The 25,389-nt window shown below is 47.1% G+C and overlaps 1 protein-coding gene across 4 annotated transcripts in view; it reads left to right on the forward strand.

Annotated features, from left to right (window-relative positions):
* SPTBN4 (spectrin beta, non-erythrocytic 4) overlaps nucleotides 1-25,389 on the forward strand; it is a gene marked incomplete at its 3' end in the record, with an annotated part of 71,341 nt that overhangs the window by 642 nt on the left and 45,310 nt on the right. For 3 of the 4 annotated variants that reach the window (XM_081031399.1, XM_081031398.1, XM_081031401.1), the window contains 12 exons: nucleotides 1,890-2,076; nucleotides 11,036-11,187; nucleotides 12,285-12,458; nucleotides 15,231-15,322; nucleotides 16,391-16,471; nucleotides 17,605-17,720; nucleotides 20,200-20,312; nucleotides 20,408-20,595; nucleotides 20,670-20,787; nucleotides 21,042-21,200; nucleotides 21,948-22,250; nucleotides 22,986-23,136. In XM_081031399.1, the coding sequence (XP_080887525.1) occupies nucleotides 1,905-2,076; nucleotides 11,036-11,187; nucleotides 12,285-12,458; nucleotides 15,231-15,322; nucleotides 16,391-16,471; nucleotides 17,605-17,720; nucleotides 20,200-20,312; nucleotides 20,408-20,595; nucleotides 20,670-20,787; nucleotides 21,042-21,200; nucleotides 21,948-22,250; nucleotides 22,986-23,136 (1,819 nt within the window). In that variant the 5' untranslated portion in view covers nucleotides 1,890-1,904. Of the gene's footprint in view, nucleotides 1-382; nucleotides 488-1,889; nucleotides 2,077-11,035; nucleotides 11,188-12,284; nucleotides 12,459-15,230; nucleotides 15,323-16,390; nucleotides 16,472-17,604; nucleotides 17,721-20,199; nucleotides 20,313-20,407; nucleotides 20,596-20,669; nucleotides 20,788-21,041; nucleotides 21,201-21,947; nucleotides 22,251-22,985; nucleotides 23,137-25,389 lie in introns of those variants that run through there. The other variant, XM_081031397.1, reaches the window with a different exon arrangement.

A 25,389-nucleotide genomic window follows, 5' to 3' on the forward strand; every position in this document is an offset into this window, starting at 1 on the left:
TTGAGGAAATTGTTGTGTTCACCATTTAACAGGGAGGGAAACTGAGGCATACAGAAGCCAAGTTAAAGATAGCCCTTAAGGATACATCAGGAATAAAGCAAGACTTGAATTCATATTTCTGTCTTATTCCAGCTCAGTCACTTTGATTTGCTAAGATATGTGACCAGAGGATGAATAATACTAGCAAGGACCATGTATTGAGGGCTTGCATGTACTAGCTACCATGTGCCCTGAATTATTAACTCATTTCATCTTCTAACACCCCTAGGAAATGGGTACTGTTATCATTATCATTTTACAGATGAGCAAATTGAGGCCCACAAAGGGGAAGTGACTTGGGCAAGGTCACACAGGTGGTAAGTAGCCATGTGTCCACTTACAGCTTTCCATGGAAGAAGGGAAGAATAACAATGGATTTTGGAGAGTCCACCAAAAGAGACAATCTACTACACTGACCAAGACCTAGATACTGCCTTCCTAGAATCTGGTGGGTTGGTAACTGTCTAAATCTTTGAGAAGGGAGACATTGATTTCCTCCCTGTTCCTTCCTTTCTTAGTCTTAGAATCAAGCCTGGGGTCCTGGAGGGTGGAGGAGATGTATCTGATGTCTACCACCCCCTTGAATTTCATATTTATAATCTGGCAGTATAATCTAGAACACAGCTCTGGAGTCAGACACTATGTCAGTTAGACAGCGCCACTATAATGCTGCATAAGAAACCACCCCCAAACTCAGTGTCTTAAAACACTTAAAGCATTTATGTAGCTACTGAACCTGAGGTTAATGAGTCAGGCTGGGCTCATCTGGGCTTATTCATATGTTGGGATGGGGAAGGGGATGTTGGCTGTTGGCTGCTCTAGTTTGCATTGGCTAGAACTGGGGCCATAATCAAGCACAAGCAAAACCACAAAAGGTCTCTTGAGCCCCAGGCTCAGCACTTCTGTTTATCAAAGTCATGTGGCCAAACCCAGAGTCAAAGAGTGGGGCAAATCCCTCACTCTACTCTTCTACCCCTCCCATCACCACAGTAGAAGAACATTGAAGGATGTAGTTGTAAGAATGAAGAATTGGGGCCATTAATGCAATCATTTTATCACGTTGCTTGCTTTTGAATCCTGGCTACTCACTAGCTGTGACCTTGGGCAAGTGAATTAACCCCTTTGTGCCTCAGTTTCCTCCCTGTATAATAGGTCTAATAATGGCCTATCTTTAGGGAATTAAATTTGTGGGAATTAAATAAGATAATGCACATAAAGTACTAAGCATAATGCAAATGCTCAAAAAATGTTATTGTTATTGCATTATTGAGTTCTATAGGTAAAAATGTTATTTTACTGTATTTCCCCGAAAATAAGACCGGTCTTATATGAATTTTTGCCCCAAAAGATGCATTAGGGTGTATTTTCAGGGGATGTCTTATTTTTTCATGTACAAGAATCTACATTTATTCAAATACAGTCATGTCATCTTCTTCTGGAACATCGTCATAACGTATTAAATGTGTCCGTCTGGAAGACGATCTTAAGTGGGGCTTATTTTCGGGAAAACACGGTATGAAGATTAACAGTGATGGGGCGGCCGGTGAGCTCAGTTGGTTAGAGAGTGATGCTAATAACACCAAGATTGCCTGTTCGATCCCCGCGTGGGATAGCAAATAACAGTGACAATTTGTCCAGCCCCTACCCTGGGCCAGGCGCTAAGCTACGTGTTCTACCACAACCCTATGAAATGGTAGGGGTGAACATTATTGTCATTATTTTATGTCCACTTTAAAGACAGGGAAACTGAAGGCAAAAGGGGACAGGACTCACAGCCATTCGCTGTTAGAGGTGGGACCTCTGAGCTCAGGCCCTGTTTCTAGCTCTAACTTGCCTTTGCCCATCCCCAGGATTCACCTTCCCCCATGGCGCAGGTACCAGGGGAAGTGGATAACATGGAGGGCCTACCGGCCCCTAACAACAACAACCCTGTAGCCCGCTGGGAGAGCCCAGATCGGGGCTGGGAGCGGGAACAGCCCATGGCCTGCACTGCAGCCGCCTCACTCTTTGAGTGTTCCCGGATCAAGGCCTTAGCAGGTACCTGGAGGTGGGCTGGGATGGGGGGAGGGGAGGGACAAAAGGGAGGGGGCTGCAGGGGTGGCCTCTGTGTACCTCAGTGCTTGGGAACCTTGATGGCCAACAGGATGGGAAGATAGTTACAGACACTTAGAACTTGAATCTTTAGACCGGCTCTGTCCAATAGAAATTTCCACGATGATGGAAAAATGTTCTGTATCTGTGACATCCAATATAATAACCATTAGTACTTGTGGCTGTGAGCACTTGAAATGTGGCCAGTGCTATCTGAGGGACTGAAGTGGTCATTTTATTTAGTTTTAGTTAATTTACATTTAAATAGCCACATGTGGCTTGCGTCTGTTGTATGGGGCAGTGCAACCTTAGAAACTTAGAGATGTGTACAGTCCCAGAAACTTGGGATTTTGTAAGCATGCTTCCTTAGAATTCTGAAATGCTGAAACACCAAATTTTAGGACTTTAGAATGTCAGACTCAGAGATTCTTTGAAACTGAGACCTTTAGAAACAGAAATTCTTGTAAACAGAACTTTATAATCATAGACCTTAGAAATTTTCATCATTGGCTCTTAGGAACCCTTAGAAACCTAAACTCTCATACACATAGATCCTTAGGGCTTTTAACCCTTTAGAACTTCAGATTGGAAATGTGGATCTTGAGAACTTTGAGATAGAATGACCAAACCTTCCTGCTTTAGCACTGCAACCCTCACTGTTGGGACATCTGGGATGGTTGGTCACCTACTTTGATGTTTCTGAACAATATAAGCAAAGACATGATTCCTATAGAGTTAGAGAATCTTAGAACTTTAGACGTTCAGAATTGTAGACCCTTGAACTTTAGGACTGTGTATTCATTGGGCTTTAGGACCTCAGAAGAGTTTAATCATCAGCATTAAAACTTTATGAGCTGGGGCGGCTGGTTGGCTCAGTTGGTTGTAGTGAGGTCCTCTTGACAGCAGGGTTGCTGGTTGGGTCCCCGTGTGGGCCACTGTGAGCTGTGCTCTCCACCACTAGATTGAAACAACTGCTTGACTTGGAGCTGATGGGAAAACACACTTAAAATAAAATTAAAAAGCAAAAACCAAAAAACTTTATGAGCAAAGATGCTTCAGAGACGTGTAACTTCACAATCATAAGCCTTGAAAACGTTAGACCCTTAGCATCTTTGACTTTTTTTTTTTTACAGGATTTTTATGAGTTTATTTGAGCCAAATTGATGACATATGCCAGAGAGCAAGATCTCAAATGCTCCCCATCTTTGACTTTTCGGATGTTAATATCTCAGAAACAGGGAGTGTTATATACATAAAATATATATTGTTATCATCATGAAATCTTGAAACCTTAAAGTGAGAATCAGTTCCCTCAGAATCTCAGAATTTCAGCAATTCAGCATTTGGCAATCACGGGATCTTTGATGCTAAGGTTTTTGGAACTTTATAACTAAAAGGTGTTGAGCAGGGTGTCAAATTCAAAGACCTCTGGGGAAGCAGGTGACATAGATGAGTGAGTGAACTGGGGCCCCTGGGCACCCAGAGAACAATGGTGTCCAGCCCTGGACACCAGCACTCGCCATGGGGAAATATAGGTCCAAAGTTGCTGGCTCTGATATTTATCTTTAATTTCCCAATGAAAACAAATCTGTATGTGTCACAAAGTATGAACCACGTTCAACCCATGGATTTCCAGCTTCCTCTGATTTAGAAACCAAGAATGATAGAAACATACTCGTATACTCTTGGAAACTTAAAATTACACTTTTAGATGCTTAGAAGCCTAAAAATTGGGGAGCGTACCAATTTAGAATTCCAGAATTTTTTATGTCAGCCACCAAATATTTATTCAGTGCCTGCTCTGTGCACAATATGAGGGACATAACGGTGATGGGGCCAGTCCCAATCCTGCCCCCACAAAACTCCCAGTCCAGTGGGACTGTTAGATTTCGCAAGATAGTGATGACACAGAGGGTCAGGGCCAGGAGTGGGGAGGCCCAGGCAGAAGGCTGTGATGGGGATCCCCAGGGGGTGTAGGAGCCCAGATGAGGTGCCGCCTAATTCCACCTAGAGAGTCAAGGAGTGCTTCCTGGAGGAGAAGATGCCTAAGCTGAGGCCTAAAGGATGAAGAGGAGTGAAACCTGGGGTGGAGAGTGGAAAAGGATATTCCAGGCAGAGGGAACAGCATATATAAGATCTCCAGAAGTTGGGAGTGACTTGAGTGAGGAGGGTACAGTGGTGAGTAAATGATGACGGGCGAGGAGCCAGTGGGAGCCACATCTTGAAGGGCCTTGGAGGCCACCGTGAAAGGTGTGAGCACACCAGGCAGCTGTGGTAAGATTCAAAGCAGAGGTGGGAGATAGTAACATGGAGATTAAGGACTCTTCAAATCTTAGGATCATGGATTTATGGAACATCAGTGCTGGACCTCAAACAGCATCTAGTCTAGAGATTTGTAGAGATCCCCTTTAAGAAAAAAAAGTCTCATACGTTCCCTGTGTCTACTTAAATTATTATAACTGTAGTTTCTTAAATGCACACAAACACACAATTCTGTTTATCTCTCTTATGCCTACAATCCTCTACAACGGAAACACATATACTGGACTCCAGACCCAAATCACAAAACCAATAACATTCAGCTTAACAGTAACTTTGGGATGTCGCTGTTCTGTAAAACCATGTTGCTGTTCAAAATGCAATGACCTAGACCACTGGGGTGCATTTCCGTTTGTATCCCTTTGCCTGCTTCTCTCGTGGTTTTTTTCTATTCAAACTAAGGCCAAATCTTTGAGCAGAGTCCTCCGTAACATGTTTTAGCATGAAGGCATTTAAAAAATTGCCTGGACCTCTTGCTCGGAAAGGTCCAGAGTTTGTGGCTTGCTGTCACCATCTTTGAGAGGCCCTTCTCCTCTTTATCTACTAGTTTATTCTCTTTTATTCCTATATCTCACACCAATGCCTTCTCCCCTGTAGGCAACCATTCTGATCGTGGTTTTTTTCCCCTTTTTCATTCTGATAGTTTTAATGCAAATCCTTTCCTTCACATGTGGGTGATTTTTCATTGCCAATTGGTGTGTGTGCAGACATATATTTTAACTTTATTAAATTATTGCAGGCACACAGAAAGGCAGATAAATCATGAGTGTCCAGCATTTCCACAAATAAGCACCCTCTTGTAACCAGCACCAAGATAAGGAAACAGAATATAACAGCCCCAGACAAGCCACTTCTCTAATACCACATCCCAAGAGTGGATATTGTCCTCATTTCTAACGCACACATTCATTTTGCTAGTGTTCAAACACCATATAAATGGAAACCTTTTGTGTCTGGCTTCATTCGCTCAACACTTTGCTTGTGAGATCCATTCATGCCTACCTGTAGTCGTAGGTGTTCCTTCTAATTACTGTCTAGTATTCCACGGCGTGAATGTGTCATAGTTTATCCATTCACCTGTTGATAAATGGATTTAGGTTGCTTCTTTCTGGGTCAGGGCTATCGCAAACTAGACTATCGCAAACTAATAATTACTAGTATTACAAACTATTACAAATGAAACTATTACAAGCTATTGCTGTTCTAAACTTTGTAGTACATGTTTTTTATTGGCATAAGTGCTGATTTCTGGTTGGCTTAGACCCACCCCGGAGTGACATTATTAGGTCATAGGGTAAGCGTATTTCTAACTTTAGTAAAAACTGCCAGTTTGTAGCATTTTACACTCCCCCAGCGGTGTATGAGTGACTCAGTTGGTGTACATCCAACCCTTGCTATGGTCATTCTTTTTAATTTTAGTCATTCTGGTGGGTGTGCATTCTATTGTGGCTTTAATTTGCATTTTCCTGATGACTAATAGCAACTAATGAAGTGAAGCACCATTTCAAATGTTTATTGACTATTTGGATATTCTGTGAAGTGTCCATTCACGTCTTTTGCCTCTTTTCCTGCTTTTTTCTGATTACTTTTCAGGAGTTCTTATATATTCTGGGTACAAATCCTTTGTTAGATGTACATGTTGTGAATATTTTCTCCCACTCTGTGGCTTATCTTTTCATTCTATTAATGGTGACTTTTGATGAACAGGATTTCTTAATTTAAATGTAGTCTAATTTGATAATTATTTAATAATTATGTCCTTTGTGGCTAACATTTTGTGTCCTGTTTGAGAAATCTTGCCTACTTCAAGGTCATGGAGATAACTCTTTGATGTTTTCCTCTAAAGCTTTGTTGTATTCCTTTCACATTTAGATTTATTTATAAACCAAATGATATTTACTATTTTGTACAGTGTGGGTCAAGGTCCTTTTCCCACCTCCTCATGGATATCCAGTCAACTCAGCTCCATTTATTGAAAAAGCTTTCCTTTTCTTCCTGAACTGCAATGTCACCTTGTCATAAATCTGGGAGTCCTATATGTATGGGTTTGTGCGTACAGGTATTGCTAACTGATGCAAATTTTGTCTTTGTCTAGGTTGTATCTTTGCATGATTTTCTCACGCAGCGTGATGCCTTAAGGCTTATCCATGTGGCTCTGTGTACATCTAATCTGTTGCTTCTCACGGCTGCATGGAGTCCATGGTGTGCAGTCACCACATGTGACCCATTCCCTTCCCAGTGATGGACAACCAGGCTGTCTCCAATCTTGCCCCTGCCCTACCCCCCAGTCCCAATAGCATTGCATTGAACATCCTCCTGTATGCTCCTTATAAACCAGTGTGAAAAAGGTTTTGGGGACATATAGATAGGGGAAAGAATTGCTGGGTCATGGGGGTGTGCACTAATTTAATTGGACTCAGATTGTCATCAGAATTGTTGCCCCAGTCCATAACTCGCCATAATGTAGTAGCACATATGAGGGTTGTGATACCCCCATATTTCCACACATACTTGGCAGTCTCGAGCTTCCTAACTTTTTCCAGACTAATATCCAAATATATCATTTACATATTAAGTCTCTCTAACCTTTCTCCTTAAAAGTCATGGATAAAGGAGTAGTTTTCCTCTGCTCTATGAAGGTCCCAATGTATTGAAATGTAAATAAACTGAAGTCTTATTCTAAGGAATGTATTTCACTTGTGATTGGTAATGACCACAGTGGAGAATGTATATTTCTCCAAGAATATAGAAATGGAAAAATAACTCAACATGAGCACATGGGAGAGGTAGGACAATTGTTATTTGTCTCAGAGCTTGACAGCCCAAAGCTATCTGTGTTAGCTAGAGTCCTGGCAGGAAGCAGATGGCCCCCTCAAAGGGGTAAAATGGAGGAGAGTTTAAGGAAGACATTATTTACAGAGGTGTGGGCAGGACTAGGGGAACCTACAAGGGCAATGGAGACCCCCACGGGCTGGGGCAGGGAGTGGTGAGAGGGGAGAGAGGCCTCCCCAGCAGGGGTGGGGGGTGTAGAGAGAGGAACTAGGCACTGCCCAAAGCTGGGTAGGCAGGGAGGGAATACATTTTTTTGGCCTTTTTTCTTTCCTCTCCTCTCCTGCTGTCCAAACCCAACTGGAAGTCTGAGGCCTTTGAGGGCTGAGGAGCCCATTTATACAGTCCACATCAGCCAGCCCCCAGGGCCCAGAGCAGTGCAGAAGTGTGGCGGGTGGCACTGGAAGGGCAAACAAAGACACTCCACACGGTAGTCAAACAGACTCACCAATACAGTAAACATTCAATGTCATCTTAGGTCAGAAGTGGCACTCAGGGACATACGTGATTTCACTTCCACTATGGTTTACAAAAATGTAAATCAGTTGACAACATTTAACATTAGGGAGATTTTGTCTTTTTAAAAAAATCTAGATTTTTGGCTCCTCATGGAATATCACATGATATGGCAACACTGAGTCACCATTCCTTCAAATCTCCAGTCACGACGGCCATGTGCCCATTGTCCCCTTTAATGAGGGCCTAGTTTTCTCAATTTCAAAGCCTGCCTCGCCCCCATGTCATTTCACTTCTGGACCCCCGCTCCATGCTAAAAAGATTGTAATCACCAAAACCAAACTCTCACTGCATAGTCCTTTATGAAGTGCCATCCAGATGGTCCAGGATGTGTTTCTATTAATTTTCTTTGTGTATCATTGAAATGAAAAGACAAAATAAAAAAATATTCTTGTAGATCTCTGTCCTCTAAGAAGGTGTTCCCAAATACTTAGGGTTCCTCCAGGACCCACTGAGGAAACCTTGATCTAGTCCAAACCCTCACTTTTGCCAAGGGGAAAATGAAGGCCCAAAGGGGAGAGGTGACCTCTTGAAGTCACACAGCCAGTCATCATAGAGGCAGGGCTCAATCCAGTTGTCTTCATTCTGGCACCGCACTGAAGTTCCACTTTGGCTTCAGCATTGGCCAAACCTGCTATTGACATGGAGATAGGCATTAGAAGGCAAAAGAACCAAATACCCATCACTTCCTTGTGTGTGATCTTCAAAATGTGACTACTAATTTATTTAGAAATGAAATGTGACTAATATCTGTACAGGCTAAGCTGCTGTAACAAAAGACCCAACAATACAGTGGCTTAAAGGGGACAGAAGCTTATTTCTCCCTCCTGGATGGTCCCTAGATGAGCAAGCTCATTGGCAGGCAGGCACTATTTCAAGCAGTCAGTGTGGAGTCCAGGTTTTTTTTTCCATCCTGTGCTCTATGGACCTTGCTATTCAAGATGTGGGAGTTGGGGTGAGAGGGAGAAAGGCCAGGCAGCAGTTTCCTTTTTTGGAAAAACTTTAAATTATGCAATAGTTATAGATTCACAGGTAGTTGTAGATAGTAAGATAAAAGTTGTAGATGAAAAGACAAATAACCCCAATTAAAAAATGGGCTAAGTATTTGCATAGATATTTCTCCAAAGACAAAATGGCCAATGAGCATGTGAAAAGATGCTCAACATCATTAATCATTAGGGAAATACAAATCATTTCTACTTTACACCTACTAGGATGACCATCAAAAACCAAAACCAAAACCCAGGAAATAACAAGTGGGAAAATTGGAACCCTAGTACATTGGTGGTGCACATGTAAAATAGTGCAGCCACTTTGGAAAACAGTCTGGCGGTTCCTCAAAAGGTTAATCATAGAGTTATCTTATGACCCAGCCGTTCTACTCCCAGGTACATACTCAAGATAAATGAAAACATGTGTCCACAGAAAAACTTGTACCTGAATGTTCATAGCAGCATTATTCATAATTGCCAAAAAGTGGAAATAACCCAATGTCCCTCAACTGAGAAATAAATGTAGCATATCCACTCAATGGAATATTATTTGGCCATAAAGAGGAATGAAGTACTGATCCATGATACAACATCAATGAACCTTGAAAACATTATGCTAAGTGAAAGAAGCCAGACACACAAAAGGCCATATATTGTGTGATTCCATTTATTAATATATGAAATGTTCTCAATAGGGAAATCCATAGAGACAGAAAATAGATTAATGGTTACCTAGGGCTGAGAGAAGAGTGAATGGGGAGTGACTGCTAATGGGTACAGAGTTTCTTCTTGGGGTGTTGAAAATGTTCTGAAAAGTAGATAGCAGCAATGGTTGCACAACTCTGTGAACATACTAAAAACCACTGAATTTATACTTTAAAAGGATGAATTTTATACTGTGTGATTTATATAGCTCACACTAAAGCTGTTATTTAAAAAAATAAGATGGTAAAAGAGCTCCCAATTTCTTTGTAAGCAAGCGAGGCAGAAGTTGCGCACATACTTCCATTCGCCTCCCATTGGTAGTGTCAACCGAGCATAAAGGAATCAGGAGGCTTTGGGAAAATAAGTTTTAATCAAGGGTCTTAAGATTTGCCAAGCTGGAAACACTACTAGGTGACACCCAGAGTGTTCTGAAGAAAAGAGAAAAGTTGAGAGTTCTTATAGTAAAAAGTACATTCTTGAATCAGTCGTGCATTCTTAGCCTCTGGATTGGTTCGAGGTGGTAATGTTTCAGATCTCAGGCGGTATGGATAATGGATGTCAGGTCATCTGGACCCATGAACATTCTTTCTCCTAAGTTCTTCAGAGGGTTGTTTATAGGATTAATATGTATCCCCAGGAATTGATGAATAACTGAAAATTTCAAAAGTTAAATCCTCAGGCTAGCTAAAGTAAAATAAAATCAATCTCTCACATTTCAGCCCATTCTGATTTAAGTAATTTTGTTAGCTTGGCTATGGTGTCTCCATTTTGTTCCTTCATGCTTTCCTCAGTAGTCATATGCCTACTTCTTGCCCTAGGGATGCGGGACATGCAGTGTCTAGCTGACTACAGAGGGGGAGACACGGTTTCTGCTCTCAGGGAACATTCAGTCTAGCATATTCCTTCCTCTTCATCCCCCACAGCCTGTCAGTTGCCAAGTTTTACTTTCTCATCCAAATGACTCTCCAATATGCCCTCTTATCCCATTCCCACTGCACTACCCTCCTCCAGCCTCGTCTTTTCTCTCCTGAGTCCCTTCCCCAATCTCCTCACTGGTCTCTTGGCTGCCATTCTTGCCTTCTCTGATCTACCCTCTGCACAGCAGGCAGAGATATTGCTGAAACACACCTGTCATCATGCTTCTCCTCCTCCTTGACCCTCCATGGTTCCCTAGTGATCCCCCACTAAACTGAGCTCTATGACCGAAGGACTCTGCCTGTATTCAGAGCCTAGAACAGTGAGGGACATATAGTAGGACATTCAAGTATTTATTGAATGAACAAAGCCAACTGGGGGTAAGAAACAGGGAAGGCTTCTTGTGGAAGTGATATCTCAGGAAAACTTTAAAAGACTAAGAAGGCTGTCTTCAGGTGGGCAATGGAGGGTAGAAGAAGGCATCCCAGGTAGGAGAAGCTGTCTTCGGAAAGACCTGATTGTTGAAGAGAGCTGGGCCTGAACGGTGGGCAGTGTGGGGCTGGGATGAAGATGGAAGGGGGAGTTCCCGGAGAGGTGGAGGCGGGGTCTCATTAGAGCCTGTCCTTCAGATGAACGGGAGGCCGTGCAGAAGAAAACTTTCACTAAATGGGTGAACTCTCACCTCGCCCGCATTGGCTGCCACATCGGGGACCTCTATGCGGACCTCCGGGACGGCTTCGTGCTCACGCGGCTACTGGAAGTGCTGTCCGGGGAGCAGCTGGTGAGGGGGCCTGGAGTGTTGGGCGAAAAGGTGTTGACCCGGGGGTCTCGGACTGAGCTGGAACCAGGGCCTGGATAATGCATGGGCGGGGCGTCCTACAAGGAGCGGGTGGGTTAGAAGCTCCTAATTCTGGTACGCAGGGCTATGGCAAAGGGGTGGAGCTTGGTTGTGAGGAGCCTGGGGGTGTGGCTTGGAACAGGGGGATCCTGTTGAAGGTGAGGGCAATGGTTGAGGGACTCTGAGCTTGGGTCGGGCTCCAGTGGGAGGGGTGGGGCTATGGGAGACAGATGGAACTTTATTAGAAGGGACTGGCCTGGGTAGTACGGTAGCAGGGGGGCAGTGGCTATAAAACAGGGGCAGAACTTTGTCGGGGTGTGTGTCTATGGATGAGGATGAGCTTGTCATCTGAAGGGGAGGCCTGTGTCGTGGGAGTCTGGGGGACCAGACAGAACTGTCCTATGGGTGTGGCTTGTGTGGGTTGCAGTTGTATTTCGGGCTTAGATGGGGCTTCATCGCAGAGTGGGGTTCGGATGGAGCTAGAGATTCATTAAAGGCCCAGAGCTTGGAGCTCAAGTCGTGAGGGGCATGACTATAGAACAGACACAGTTGTCATTGGAAGGAATAGAGCTATAAATAAGGGGCGAGCCCTGGGGTGGGGAGTGGCTTGATAGGAATCGGCATGGCTCCAGGCAGGGGCCTAAAAGGGAGGCAGTGAGGGGTGTAACTATGGAATGGAGAAATACGGATAGCCTAAGGATGAGATCCAGTGGAAGGAGCGGCACAAAGGCTATAGGCAGGGGGAGCGGGGCTTCGTGATAAGACTTGCGGTTATAAGGTCGGAGGTGGAGCTTCGGTAGAAGGGCTGGGGACAGAAATTTGAATAAGCCGCGAACTGGCTCCTGAAAAGGTCTGGCTATGGGAAAGGGAGGGCTTCTTTCGGATGGGGTCCTGAGTCTTTGATAAAACTGAAGGGGCGTGGCCTGGACTTGGACTTCCAGGGAGCCTGGCTACTGGGTGGGCTTCTTTGGAAGGGGTGGGGCCTAGGGCACAGTGCTCTAGGCCAGGCCCTCCATCTCCCAACACCCCGGTCGCCCTAGCCAAGGCCCACGCGCGGTCGCATGAGAATCCACTCGTTGGAAAATGTGGACAAGGCGCTGCAGTTCTTGAAGGAGCAGCGCGTGCACCTGGAAAATGTGGGTTCGCATGACATCGTGGACGGGAACCACCGGCTCACCCTAGGACTGGTCTGGACCATCATCCTGCGCTTCCAGGTGACCCCAAGTAAACCCCTGCCCAGGCCACCCCCGCGGTGAGGCCTTAGGAGGGCGTCCCCCACTCACATGTTTACTCATTAATTCATTAACTCCAAAAATATTTTAATATGCTCGGGGAACCCTGTTCCAGGGGGTGGGGATGAAAATAATGATAAAAGTAATAATAATTATCACCATCACTATGTTCATCATTATATGTGTTTTACTCCATTCCTGGCACTGTTCTAAGCACTTGGCGTTTAATACGCACAAAAGCCTGATAAATTAGGTGTTATTTATTATTCCATTTTACCAGTGAGGAGGCTGAAGCCCAGAGAGGTGAAGTAATATGCTCAAAGTCACACAGCTGGGTAGTGGAGCTGGAATTCGAATCCAGATAATCTTGTTCTAGTTCAGAAACAAATTTTCTGCCTTTATGGACAGACAATAAGCAAACCTATAAATACATAAACACGAGATGTATGGGAAAAGGACCCGCTCTAGGCAGAGAAGTAAACAGAGCTATGCAGAAGAGATTATGACAAATCAGTAACAGGGATATAAAATATTAAGTTGATGGTGTTGAAATTTTAGACTGGGTGATCAAAGAAGGGCTCTCTGAGAAGCTGATGGCTGGATGACATATGAAGATGAATGAACAAATCATTCCAGGCAGGGGACACAGCAGATGCAAAGGCCCTGAGGTGGACATGAGCTTGGCATGTTGGAAGGACAGAAAGACCAGTATGGCTAGAGACTGGGAGGTAAGGGCAAGACAGAGGAGATGAGGTCAGAGGGGTTGGCAGGCCTAGGTGATCTCTGATTAGCAGTTTGCGTTTTATTCTGTCTGAGATGGGGAGAGATTGGAACATTTATCAAGAGGGGCATAGTCATATTTAGAAGGCCCCTTCTGGATTGGGGGTCATTGTCAAAACTGGGGGCTTGGAGCATAGGAAGGTAAAGAGGAGGGAAGATGGTAAAGATGCTCAGAAGGGGAGTTGGGCACACCATAGGGGAAGGGACAGGATGGGGAGGTGTCCAGGCCAAGGCCCAACGCTCTGGCCTGGGCCCTGGGGGATGGTGGGGCCGCCCTGAGACAGAGTCAGGGAGGAAGAGCAGGTTTGGAAGAGACACTAAGGTCATTTTGAGACGCAGTGGTCCTAAGGGGTCCAGGACATTAGGAGGAGGCATTTAGGAATCCACTGGATCCTGGGAATGGAGCTCACGAGAGGGGTGGAGGCTGGAGGCAGGTATGGGCATTGTCAGTACAGAATCAGGGATGTGACTGTGGGCTTAAGGGTGGTGGCCTGTGACTGGAGCCTTGCACTAGGCGCTGGGACCTCCTGGGAACCTAGTTCTCTCTCTTGCACCCAAATGTCAAACTCAAGTCTTGAGTCCAAGACCCAACTCTCAAAACCCACCTGAGGCTCTTGAACCTGTTCTAGATTCTGGGTTATTCAGAACTTTATTGAACACCTACTACGTGTGCTAACACATAGTAGAAACAAAACAGACATCTGTTACCGCAGGAAACAATAGAACAATAGGTAAATATCCTGTGGTCCTGGGACTTTTACAGGTTAGTGAGTGTATTAGTCTATTAGGGCTAGTGTAACAAAATACCATAGACTGGGGGGCTTAAACAACAGAAACTTATTTTCTCACAGTTTTAGAAGCTGTGATTTAAGATCAAAGTGCTGACAAGTTTGGTTTCTCCTGAGGCCTCTCTCCTCGGCTTGCTGACCGTTGCCTTTTCTCTGCATCTTCACATGGCCTTTTCTCGGTGTGTGCATGTCCTTAAGGTCTCTTTCTTGTCTAATAAGGACACCATTCATATTGGATTAGGGCCCCACTCGTATGACCTCATCTAACCTTAATTATCACCTTAAAGGCCCTATCTCCGAATACAGTCTCATTGGGGATTAGGGCTTCTTCAATTTAGGAATTTGGGGAGGACACAATTCAGTTCATAGCAGGAGAGACAGTAAACCAGATAAATAAGAAGTATAGGTGATGATAAATGCTGAGATAATAAGGCAGGAAGGAGGATGGGAAATTTGGGTGTACATAATGAGATTTAAAATCAAGTGGTTGGCCAAATGCTCACTGAGAAGGTGACCTGAGTACAGACCGCAAGGATGGGTGGAGCTGGGGCCACTTCCCTAATCCCAGCCATCATCACCCCTTGTGGGGACATGGGGAAAGGGTATCCCAGGCAGAAGGAACAACCAGTGCAAAGGTCCTGGGGTGGGAGGACGCTAGTGATTTAGTGAAGAGGACGGAGGTCTCTGGAATGGAGTGAGCTGTTGAAGATGAGGTCAGAGCCGTAATGAGAGGAGATTGTGAGGACTTTTACTTTCACCCAGAGTGAGCTGGAGCTGTAGAGGGTAGTGAGGATAGGAGGCACGTTATCTGACTTGGGTGTTCACAGGTCCCTCTCTCTACCACTTGGGGAACATACTGTGGGGGGGGGCAGGGAGACCATCATGGGGGACACTGCACTAGCCCAGGTGGGGGATTATGGTGGCTGGGATTAGGGAGATGGCCCAGAAGCCAAGAATGGAGCCTTCCCTGGAAACTAAGATCCTAATCCACCCCCCCCACCCGCCATGGAGGTCCTGGCCTACTTCAGAACCCATCCTCACACTTCTGAACCCCCATTGCCAGCCTGAAGCTGCTTCTCCCATCTCCTCTGTCACCTACCACTCTTCCTGGAAGCAAGGTGGGCAGGGGGCCTCTCCCAGTCTCAAGCCCTCCAGGCCCTAGCAGCTGTGTTTTATATCTTCATAGATTCAAGTCATAAAAATTGAGACTGAGGACAACAGAGAGACACGTTCTGCTAAAGATGCGCTGCTCTTGTGGTGTCAGATGAAGACAGCTGGGTAAGCCCCTCTCATCCCTACTCCCACTCCCACTCCTCCCAACCCCCACAGGCTGGGCCCTAACCTCGGGAATTCCTTTGGGGACAGGAGTACAAATGGCAGTTCAAATCCTCAGTGTCAAAAGTTACTTCTGGAGCTCATAAACTGGTAAATGAAACACATCCACTCTTCTGACCTTGCTAAATAAACCTATATAACAATCTGGAAGGCCAGGTTCAAATTTAGAACTTGGATTCCTCAGAGATCAATGCTGAAAAGTGGTGGACTGTCCCAGTCTACTCCTTCTTTCTCCCCCAACTCAGCCTGCATCTCAAGAGGCCTCATATGCACCTGTGTGGATCCCCCAGCTCTCAGTTCCAGCCACCCCTTCCACGAATAGCCACCATTCAGCCTAGGAGGGCACACACCAGGGCTCGGGCAGCTTGCGTGGGAAATTCAGGGTCCTGGGTGCCTTCAGTGGGATTGAGGAGTGGGGTGCACAGACTCTGCTGGCATGTCCCCTGGACCTCCAAATCTCTCCTCCCCCCCGTGGGGAGGGCCATGGCCTGAAACTCAAGTGCCCTCTGGAGAGCAGCCCCTGGGAGGAAGAAGGGAGACTCGGCATTCTTTTTCATCCTTCTGCGGGTCTCCGTCTTGCAATGCTGTTTCTCCATGTGTCAGTTGTTACCTCTGTGTCTGCTTTTCCTTGTTCTCATCTCTCTCTCTCTCTCTCCCTTCTTGTCTTTCTCTCTCCCCTCCTTTCTGTCCCCATCACTGTATCTTGCTCTCTCTCTATCCCTTCTTCCCTCCTTTTTCCCTTCTCTCTCTTCCTCCCTCTGCCTCTTTCTTTTTTGCTCCTCTCCTGTCTGTATCTCTATGTCTATCTCTATGTCTATGTCTGTCTCTATCTTCCTGACTCACTCTATCATCTATCATCTATCTGTCTGTCTGTCTACCTATCCATCCATCTATCTACCTATATATCTATCCATTCATTCATCTATGTGTGTCTCTCCCTCCCTTCCTCTCTCTCCCCCTCTCCTCTTCTGACTCTCCATCTCTGCCTGTCTCTCCTTTCCACGCTGCCAGTTACCCTGAGGTAAACATCCAGAATTTCACCACCAGCTGGCGGGACGGCTTGGCCTTCAATGCCCTCATTCACCGGCACAGGTACCACCTGGCCTGGGGCATCCAGCCCTGCCCTGCCTCTTGCCCCACATCCCTCGGGTACATGCCTGTACACGTATGTATATAGATGGCACACACTGACCCAAGGCCCCATGCTTTCACCTCTGTGTACACACACACACATTTCCCTTCACACATATAGGTGCACACACCCACACAGACTTCTGTCCAGGCTATGTACCCTGTGCACACACAGAAACGTGTGCCCTTGCACAGATGTGTGCATACACACAGACACTCATGCACATACATGGCTGCACCTGCTGCTTAGACACCCCAAGGCTAAGGGGCTTATGCTCCGTGGGGGTTGCACTTGGCTGTGTGCACAGTGCCTCCTCCCATCAGAGAGAAGTTGCTCAAGGTGAGTCCTCAGAGCCTGGCGCTGACCTGGTGGAGGAGTGGGCACCCAGACAAATTGTACCCGTGTCGTGGCCACCCTCATGACAGATTGGGGAAACAGAGACCTAGAGGATGGGAGGGACTTGCTCTGCTGTGGGAGAAGCCAGAAGTCACACGTATGCACTCATACACACGTGGGGAGACCCAGCCCCACCTACACACCCAGAAACCCACAGGCTGTAGTGGGGTCCAGCTAACAGTGGTAACACTTACTGAATGCTCTGTGTGCTCAGCCTTGTTCTAAGTGCTTTCCTGATTCAGTGACTTATTGGAAAGCACATATTGGAAAGTGGCTTATTGGAAAGCACTTAACAACATTCAGTGACTCTGTGAAGCAGGGTGCTATGCTATTATTATCCCCATTTTACAAATGAAGAAACTGAGGCACAGGGAGATGAAGTTGCTCACCCAGATGACAGCCAGGAAGTGGCCTCGTTGGGATGTGAGCCCGGCGGGCTGGCTGCAGCCCTCACACTTCTACCCGCTACATAATACTGTATAGAAACACACCCAAGTAGGTACCTGAAGTGAGACGTACACATGCCCTTACACCCACAATAAATGGTGCACAGACATGCACTAGTGCACACAGCGTTTCCCTTGGCTGGGTCCGGCCCCTTCTGCCCCTTGCCCTGGGTGGGGCTCAGACAAGGGTGTCTTTCACCTGTTGGCTTTGGAGCCTGCCTGCTGCCTGCTCGCTCTATGCCCTTGCCCAGGCCTGATCTCGTGGACTTCAGCAAACTCACCAAGTCCAATGCCAACTACAACCTGCAGAGAGCCTTCCGCACGGCTGAGCAGCACCTAGGGCTGGCACGTCTGCTGGACCCTGAGGGTGAGCCTTGCATGGCCCCAGCCTAGACGTCCTCTTTGGGGTTCCCAACCCCAATGCCATCCCAAACTCAATTCCATTCTACCCCAACACCATCCCAAATCTGAGGTCATTCCAAACCCCAGCCCCCTCCCCTTTATCATCTCCAATTCTTCCCTCTTCCCACCCCACATCCCTTACTTCCTCCATCTCCATCTCAAACCCCAATCTACCTCCATTTCTATCTCCAGCTTAAGCCCCTCCCCTTCCCCAACCCCATCCTCAATCATTTCTCCCTAAACCCACCCCTTCTCTCTCCCAAACTCTAGCCCCAGCCCCCAAACCAACACCATTCCAACCCCATCTCCAGTACTGTTTCATCCCTAACCCCAGACTCCTTCCCAGTATTATCCATGTCCCACTTCCAACTCCATTCTTATCCCCAGCCCATCCCTTTGTCTATCCCCATCCACAGCTCTGTCCTCACTCAGCCCCACCCCTTTTCCATTTTCAGTCCATCCCCAACCCTATCCCTGACTTTAGCCTCATTCCCAACCCAGGATCACACCAATGTCCCATATCTGGAATAACAGCTGCTCCGTTTTTCTGAGCATCTACTAGTATGTGTCAAGCACACAGCTGGGAATTGATCAAAATTGTTCTCATTTACGGCGGCTGGTTAGCTGGTTAGAGTGTGGTGCTCTTAAGAACAAGGTTGCCGGTTTGATCCCCACATGGGCCATTGTGAGCTGCGCCCTCCACAACTAGATTGAAACAACTACTTGACTTGGAGCTGATGGGTCCTGGAAAAACACACTTAAAAAATAAATAAAAGTTAAAAAAAAAAAAAAGCTAATAAAAGACCTTAGGAAAATAATTGTTCTCTTTCATCCTCACACTGACTTGGTTGAATAAAATTGATCAATCCTTTTTTTTAAATTAATTAATTATTTATTTTTAATTGGGGAACAGTGTGTTTTTCCAGGATGTCAAGTCGTTGTTTTTCAAACTTGTTGTGGAGGGTGCAGCTCACTGGCCCACGTGGGAATTGAACCGGCAACCTTGATGTTATGAGCGCCGTCGCGCTCCAACCACTGAGCCAACCAACCGGCTCAGCTCCAAGCTCAAGTCACTGTCTTCAATCTAGTTGTGAAGGGTGCAGTTCACTGGCTCATGTGGGAATTGAACTGGCAACCTTATTAAGAGCTCGTGCTCTAACAACTGAGCCATACGGCCGCCCGATCAATCCTGTTTTAAAGTAATGAAAACAAAGGCTCAGAGATACGAAGTCACTTGCCCAGCGTCACACTGAAAACCAGTAAACAGGACTTCTGATTTCAGAATTCATGGTCTTAATCTTCCTCTACCTGCCTCGTTGAGCTGTATTCCGTGCTCAGTGCTTGGCACATGATAGGTGTTTAGTGGATGTCAGTTTCACAAAGCGGGGAAGAATAGGCCAAATATAATGTGCATTCAATAGGTAAATGAAACAATCATTAGACTTTGTTGAGTTTCTCTTTTGTAATACCTACAATGTTCTTAGGTGGCAGGCACTGTGATTACCACTGCTGTAACAATGGGGAAACTGAGGCTCAACATGTCCTATTTTCTTTTCTTTTTTTTAAATTTATTGGGGTGACAATTGTTAGTGAAATTACATAGATTTCAGGTGTACAATTCTGTAATACATCATCTATAAATCCCATTGTGTGTTCACCACCCAGAGTCAGTTCTCCTTCCATCACCATATATTTGATCCCCCTTACCCTCATCTCCCTCTCCCCACCCCCAATATGTCCTATTTTCTAAGGACATGCAATGAGTAAGTAATTGAGCTGGGATTCAAGTTCATGCAGCCTCCAAAGCTCATGTCCTTGACCTCAAACCTCATGCACCGTTCATACACTTAGTAAATATTTACTGAGCTCGTACTGTATGCTAAGCATGGCAGGAAGAGTGGTTAAAAAGACAGGCATAGCCGATGTCCTCATGGAGCTCAAACTGTAGATAAGGACTTAATCACATAAGTGAATATCTAATTGCAAATTGTTGATAAGGAATTTGGAGGAACTAGGAGGAAATGATGTTACTCTGGGGAAGAGTAACAGGAGACCAACTCTAGACAAGGTGAACAGGGTGGCTTGTCTGAGGAAATTTAAGTTGAGTTGAGTCCTGGAGGATGAGTGGGAGTCAGGAGAAGAGGGACGGAAGAGGGAACAGTGTTCCAGATAGTGAGAACAGCATGTGCAAAGCCCTGAGGTGGAAGGTAGATTGGTGTGTTCGAGAAATAATTATAATTTTTCTATGGTGGTTTATATGTGTCGGGCATTGTTTAAACCCATGAGGTAGATCCCAATTTGTCAGATACAAAAATTGAGGATCAGAGAGGTTGGTTATCCTGCCCATAGTCACACAGCTAGTAAGACTGGGTTCTCCCTCCCTTCCCAATACCTTCAATCCCTCTGCTCATCATAATGCTCCCCCATTCTCCCTTACCCCCTAGATGTCAACATGGAGACTCCAGATGAGAAGTCCATCATTACCTATGTGGTCTCTTTCTACCACTATTTCTCCAAGATGAAAGCTCTGGCTGTGGAGGGGAAGCGGATTGGGAAGGTCTGAGGAACCAAGGAATGGGCTGGTGGGAGCCGGGGAACCACATGGGGGTGTGTTTGCAGTGAGGCTGACCCCACCTTCCTGTGCCGGGCCAGGTCCTGGACCAGGTGTTGGAGGTGGGGAAGATCATTGAACGCTACGAGCAGCTGGCGGCCGAACTGCTGGCCTGGATCCACCGGACCGTGGGCCTCATCAGCAACCAGAAGTTCGCCAACTCGTTGAGTGGGGTGCAGCAGCAGCTTCAGGCTTTCACGGCCTACTGCACGCTGGAGAAGCCCGTCAAGTGAGGCCCAGCTCGGGAGGGCGGGCAGCAGGTGGCAGTACGGAGGCCGGGTTCCTGAGCTAATGCCCCTTCAGGTTTCAGGAGAAGGGAAACCTGGAGGTGCTGCTCTTTAGCATCCAGAGTAAACTGCGTGCCTGCAACCGTCGTCTCTACGTGCCGCGAGACGGCTGTGGCATCTGGGATATTGACAAGGTGAGGTTGAAAGTGTGGGGAGAGGCAGGGTTGCTCTGTGGAGCTGCTCACGGGAGCCATTCACATGGTAGACATTGTGGATTGGACATTCATTCTGACAGTTTTCCAGCTGTAAAGTGTCATGAGGAAGCAATGTGTTTTTTCCAATTTGGACAAAAGTGCTGTTAATGCTAGGAGTGACCTCAGACAGAGAAGTCAGGGCCATTAAACTAGGGGAATTATTGGAGTCTGACTGCCTCCTCTTGTCTCCCTAGGCATGGGGCCAGTTGGAGAAGGCAGAGCATGAGCGGGAGGCTGCCCTTCGGGCGGAGCTGATCCGGCAGGAGAAGCTGGAACTACTGGCCCAGAGGTTTGACCACAAGGTGGCCATGAGGGAGAGCTGGCTGAATGAGAACCAGCGCCTGGTCTCCCAGGTACCAGGTCTAGGGCTTGGCTTGGGGGGTGGGGTGGGATGATGGCCCTGGGACCAGGGAGGGAGACTTGGTCTCCTAAGCAACAGAGAAGTGTTGGATTAGTCTCCTAGGTGACAAATGAGGGTGGGAAGTGAGAACTGGTCTCCTAAGTGATTGGTGAGGAAGGGGAGTGGGCCTGATCTCCAGGGTAACAGGAGAGTGAGAGAGTCTCCAGGGTAACTAGAGAGTACAGAATTAGTTTCTTCAGAAATAGGGAGAGTATTTAATTGTCTCTTAAGTGACAAAGGAGGTTGTATCTGGTGTCCAGGGTAACTCAGGAGGATAGAATTGGTCTCCTAAGTAACAGAATAGGGTAGGCCTGGTCCCTGGTCTCTAGTGAAATGGGAGGATGGGGCCTGTTTCCTGGGTAACAAGTTTAAGGTTAGAGATGTAACAGAGAAGGGTGGGGCTGGTCTCCATGGTAACTGGGGATGATGCCGCTAGTCTCCAGGGTAACAGAGGAAGGTGGGCTGGTCCCCAGTGATAGGAGTGTATAGGACTGGTCTCCAGGGTAACAGGAAAGGGTGGGGCTGGTATCCATGGTAACTAGGGACGGTGAGGCTGGTTTCCAAGGTAACTTGGGATGGTGGGACTGGTCTCCAGAGTAAAAGAATCAGGTGGGGGAGTTTCCAAGTTCACACAGGGTCAAGGTAGCAGGTAGGCTGCTGAGGCAGCACAGGTGAGTGTCTGAGCCCTGCCCTGTCCCAGGACAACTTTGGCTATGAGCTGCCAGCAGTGGAGGCAGCCATGAAGAAGCATGAAGCAATTGAGGCGGACATTGCAGCGTATGAGGAGCGAGTGCAGGGCGTGGCGGAGCTGGCCCAGGCATTGGCAGCTGAGGGCTACTACGATGTCCGACGGGTGGCAGCCCAGCGTGACAGCGTCCTGCGCCAGTGGGCCCTGTTGACTGGGCTGGTAGGTGCCCGGCGGACACGGCTCGAACAGAACCTGGCCCTGCAGAAGGTCTTCCAGGAGATGGTGTACATGGTGGACTGGATGGAAGAGATGCAGGTGGGGGCCACATGGGGGCCAAGGATGGGTATGGTGTGCCAGGAGGGGCGGGACGGGTCTAGGCACTGAAAGGGTTGTCAGAGACATGAAGAGGGAAGGGGGGAGACAGAAAGAGACAAAGAGAAATCAGAGAAAGAAAGAGTGAGAGACAGAGACAGAGAAATAGATTAAAAAGACACAGAGCTATAGAGCCAGAGAGAGCCAGAGACAGAGACAAGGAGATTATTCCAGAGGAAGATGGGGACAGTTTGAGAGAGAATAAGAGAAATCAGAGAGAGAGAGAGCACTACAGAAGCACGTACAAAGTTAGCAATAGAAATCTAAACAGCTTCAGAAAAAGACACTTCGGAAGAGGGAGTTCACCTGAGAGAGAGACTGGCCAGATGCAGATAGATGGATAGGTACGCAGATAGACAGACACAGAGATGGAGAAAAGGATGAAAGCAGAGAGAGAGATACAGACAGAGAGAAACATGGAGAGAAAGAGATAGGGACAGATAGATATGGAGGCGTAGAGAGGGGCACCATGATAGAGCCAGAGCCCAGAAGTGTGGAGACGATGAAAGGGGGAATATTCAGAGAGAGACAGATGATGACAGACACAAGGAGACTGAGACCGAGCTCAGAGTTCAAGTGATGGTGTAGGGGCGCAGAGGGCTGGCGCGAGGAGTGAGGGAGGGGGAGTGACCTGAGGGCCAATGCCAAGACTGTGCTCTGTGCTGCCCCATCTTGTAGGCTCAGCTGCTGTCCCGGGAGTGTGGGCAGCACCTGGTGGAGGCCGCGGACCTGTTGCAGAAGCATGGATTGCTGGAGGGGGACATCGCCGCCCAGAGTGAACGGGTGGAGGCCCTCAATGCTGCTGCCCTGCGTTTCTCTCAGCTGCAGGGTGAGTCTGGGGTTGGAGACTGAAGTGGAGACTTTCAGGGCAGGTGCTAATAGAAGCAGAATGAGTCCTGAGCGACAAAAGGAGTGAGCTCCTTGACTTTGGAGGCATCCAAGCACAGACTAGGATCCCACTCCACTAGAATTATCTCATCAAGGGAATTAGTACCTTGATTGGAGGTTGAAGCACACGACTTGTTTCTGCTTTGAGAGTCTGGAGCACTAGTTGCAATTTATTGAGCACATGTTATGTGCTAAGGCCTCACAGCCACATCTCAGTGAATATGATAAAAGGGCTGTGTAAAGTAATAAGGTAATGCATTGTCAGGGACTGTTCAGCAGCAAGTGACAGAAACTCAATTCAATTGGCATAAGGAGGAAAGGAGAAGGTATTGTCTGATGTAACTACAATGTCCCGGAAGGGGTGATTTTGGCTTCAGGAGGGACTGGATCCAGGCATGGTTCAGTGATGCTTTTAAGATTGTTTCTTTCTGAATCTAATCTCTATGTTTGTGTCACTGTTGGACAGTCCTTCCCCTTGTGGTGTAAATCGGGGGTCATTCAGCCCCATGTCTACCTCCCAGCAGCTTAGCAGACCCAGCAGGAGACAGGCCTCCTTTCCCCAGTAGTTCCCACAAAAGGTCCAGGGTTTAAAAAAAAAAAAAAGGTCCAGGAAGGCTTTCATTAGCCCTCTGTGGGCTCCATCCCCATCGCTCAGCCAAGTATCATGGCCCTAGGCTATGCAGTGATCTAATGGCCATATCTTTGTGGTGTGCCCTCCCCAGGCCCAAGAGTGGGGTCAGTTCCCTCCAGAGACATGGACTGGGAGAGACGAAGTGGGGCCACCATGACCAGAAGCAGGGGCATGGATGCTGACAGGCAAAACTAAGGCTGGCTGACATAAATTTACTGATGTCAGTGTCCTCCTGCCAGGGACCGCCGGGGATCCCTATAGTCAAACCAGATGGGTTTATTGGCTCTTCGCACACACCATGGGGCCTCTCAGTAAGGGAGATGTAGGCTTGTGTTAGGTGACTTGGGGATGATTTCACTTAACGTGTCTTGCTGCAGACTGAATGCTGTCAGGAAATGGGGGTAATTGCGCATCTTAATCACTTTTCTCCAGGTGGTGGGAGGAACAGTAACTGGCAGGTCATTCACCTTAGCCAGGTGAAGGGGGATGGGTGGTCATTTTTGTGGTTTGCACAGTGACCTTGTTTTTGTGTGTGCCCACGGTGGTAATAGGTGGTCTCATTTTGTCCCACTCCATCACAATTGTGGAGTGGCCTTGTCTGATGTTGGTGCCCTGTGGAACTGTGTGTGCCAGCTGTGTGTGCAGACAGCAGTCAGGGCTGCTTCTTTCTTTCACTCTGAGGCTCTGAGCTGATCAGAGGGTTTTGAGGTTGGTCTGTCTGTTCCTTTGTCCAGAGCCAGGACCATTTGGAATCTTGGAACTTTGTTAGAAAAGGAGGAGCCTATAGGTTTGCAGGATGGTGGGGGAGTTTGACAGCCTTGTGGGCTGGATCACATCCTAAGAGCAAGTGTTGAGGTCTCCTTCCAAGTCCTGGTGCAAACTGACACCCCATCCTGGCTTAGCCTGTCACCCTTACCAGAACTGAACGAGATGTTGTTAGGATCCTCTCTTTCACCTTAGGGATATTTGTCCCAGGAGGCTCCCTCTGTCTTCTTTTCATGAGATCTTGGTGCCTGGTGACAACCAGCAGCACTGAGAAAACAGCAAATAGGCTAGTGTGGGGTGTATGTTGTCATGGTGATGGTAGGCAGTGCTGCCTGACGATTGGTCCAGAGTGTGATGTCCTGATCAGCTGTGTCTTAGCTAATCCTGGGCAAGCAGCTCCCCACCCTGAGTCTCTGTTTCTTCTTCTGTAAAATAGAGCTAGTAAGGATGCTGACCTCATAGGATGCTCGTGAGGAGTAAATGACATGGTGTCAGAGTAAGGGCTGGATACGTGGACACCGTTTTTATTTATTATTCAGTTGGATGCCTTGGTATTTGGGTCAGTTTCAGTGAACATCCAGAATTTCAGAAATCCTGCATTCCATCTTTCACGCAGGGTGTCATGTGGGGTCTCTGCTCCCGCTCCCCACATAAGAATGCAGGACATGGTGAGGCCAAAAAGGAACACCCACGGAGCCATAGATAAGGGAGTCATATCACTATATTCTCACTGGTGGCTGGGTTGGAGACACAGGAAGCAGGAGCCACACGATCTGCAACTCGCCATCTGCTTCTCTG

The sequence above is a fragment of the Rhinolophus hipposideros genome, assembly GCF_964194185.1.
Source record: "Rhinolophus hipposideros genome assembly, chromosome: 21".
In the NCBI taxonomy this organism is placed as follows: Eukaryota; Metazoa; Chordata; class Mammalia; order Chiroptera; family Rhinolophidae; genus Rhinolophus; species Rhinolophus hipposideros.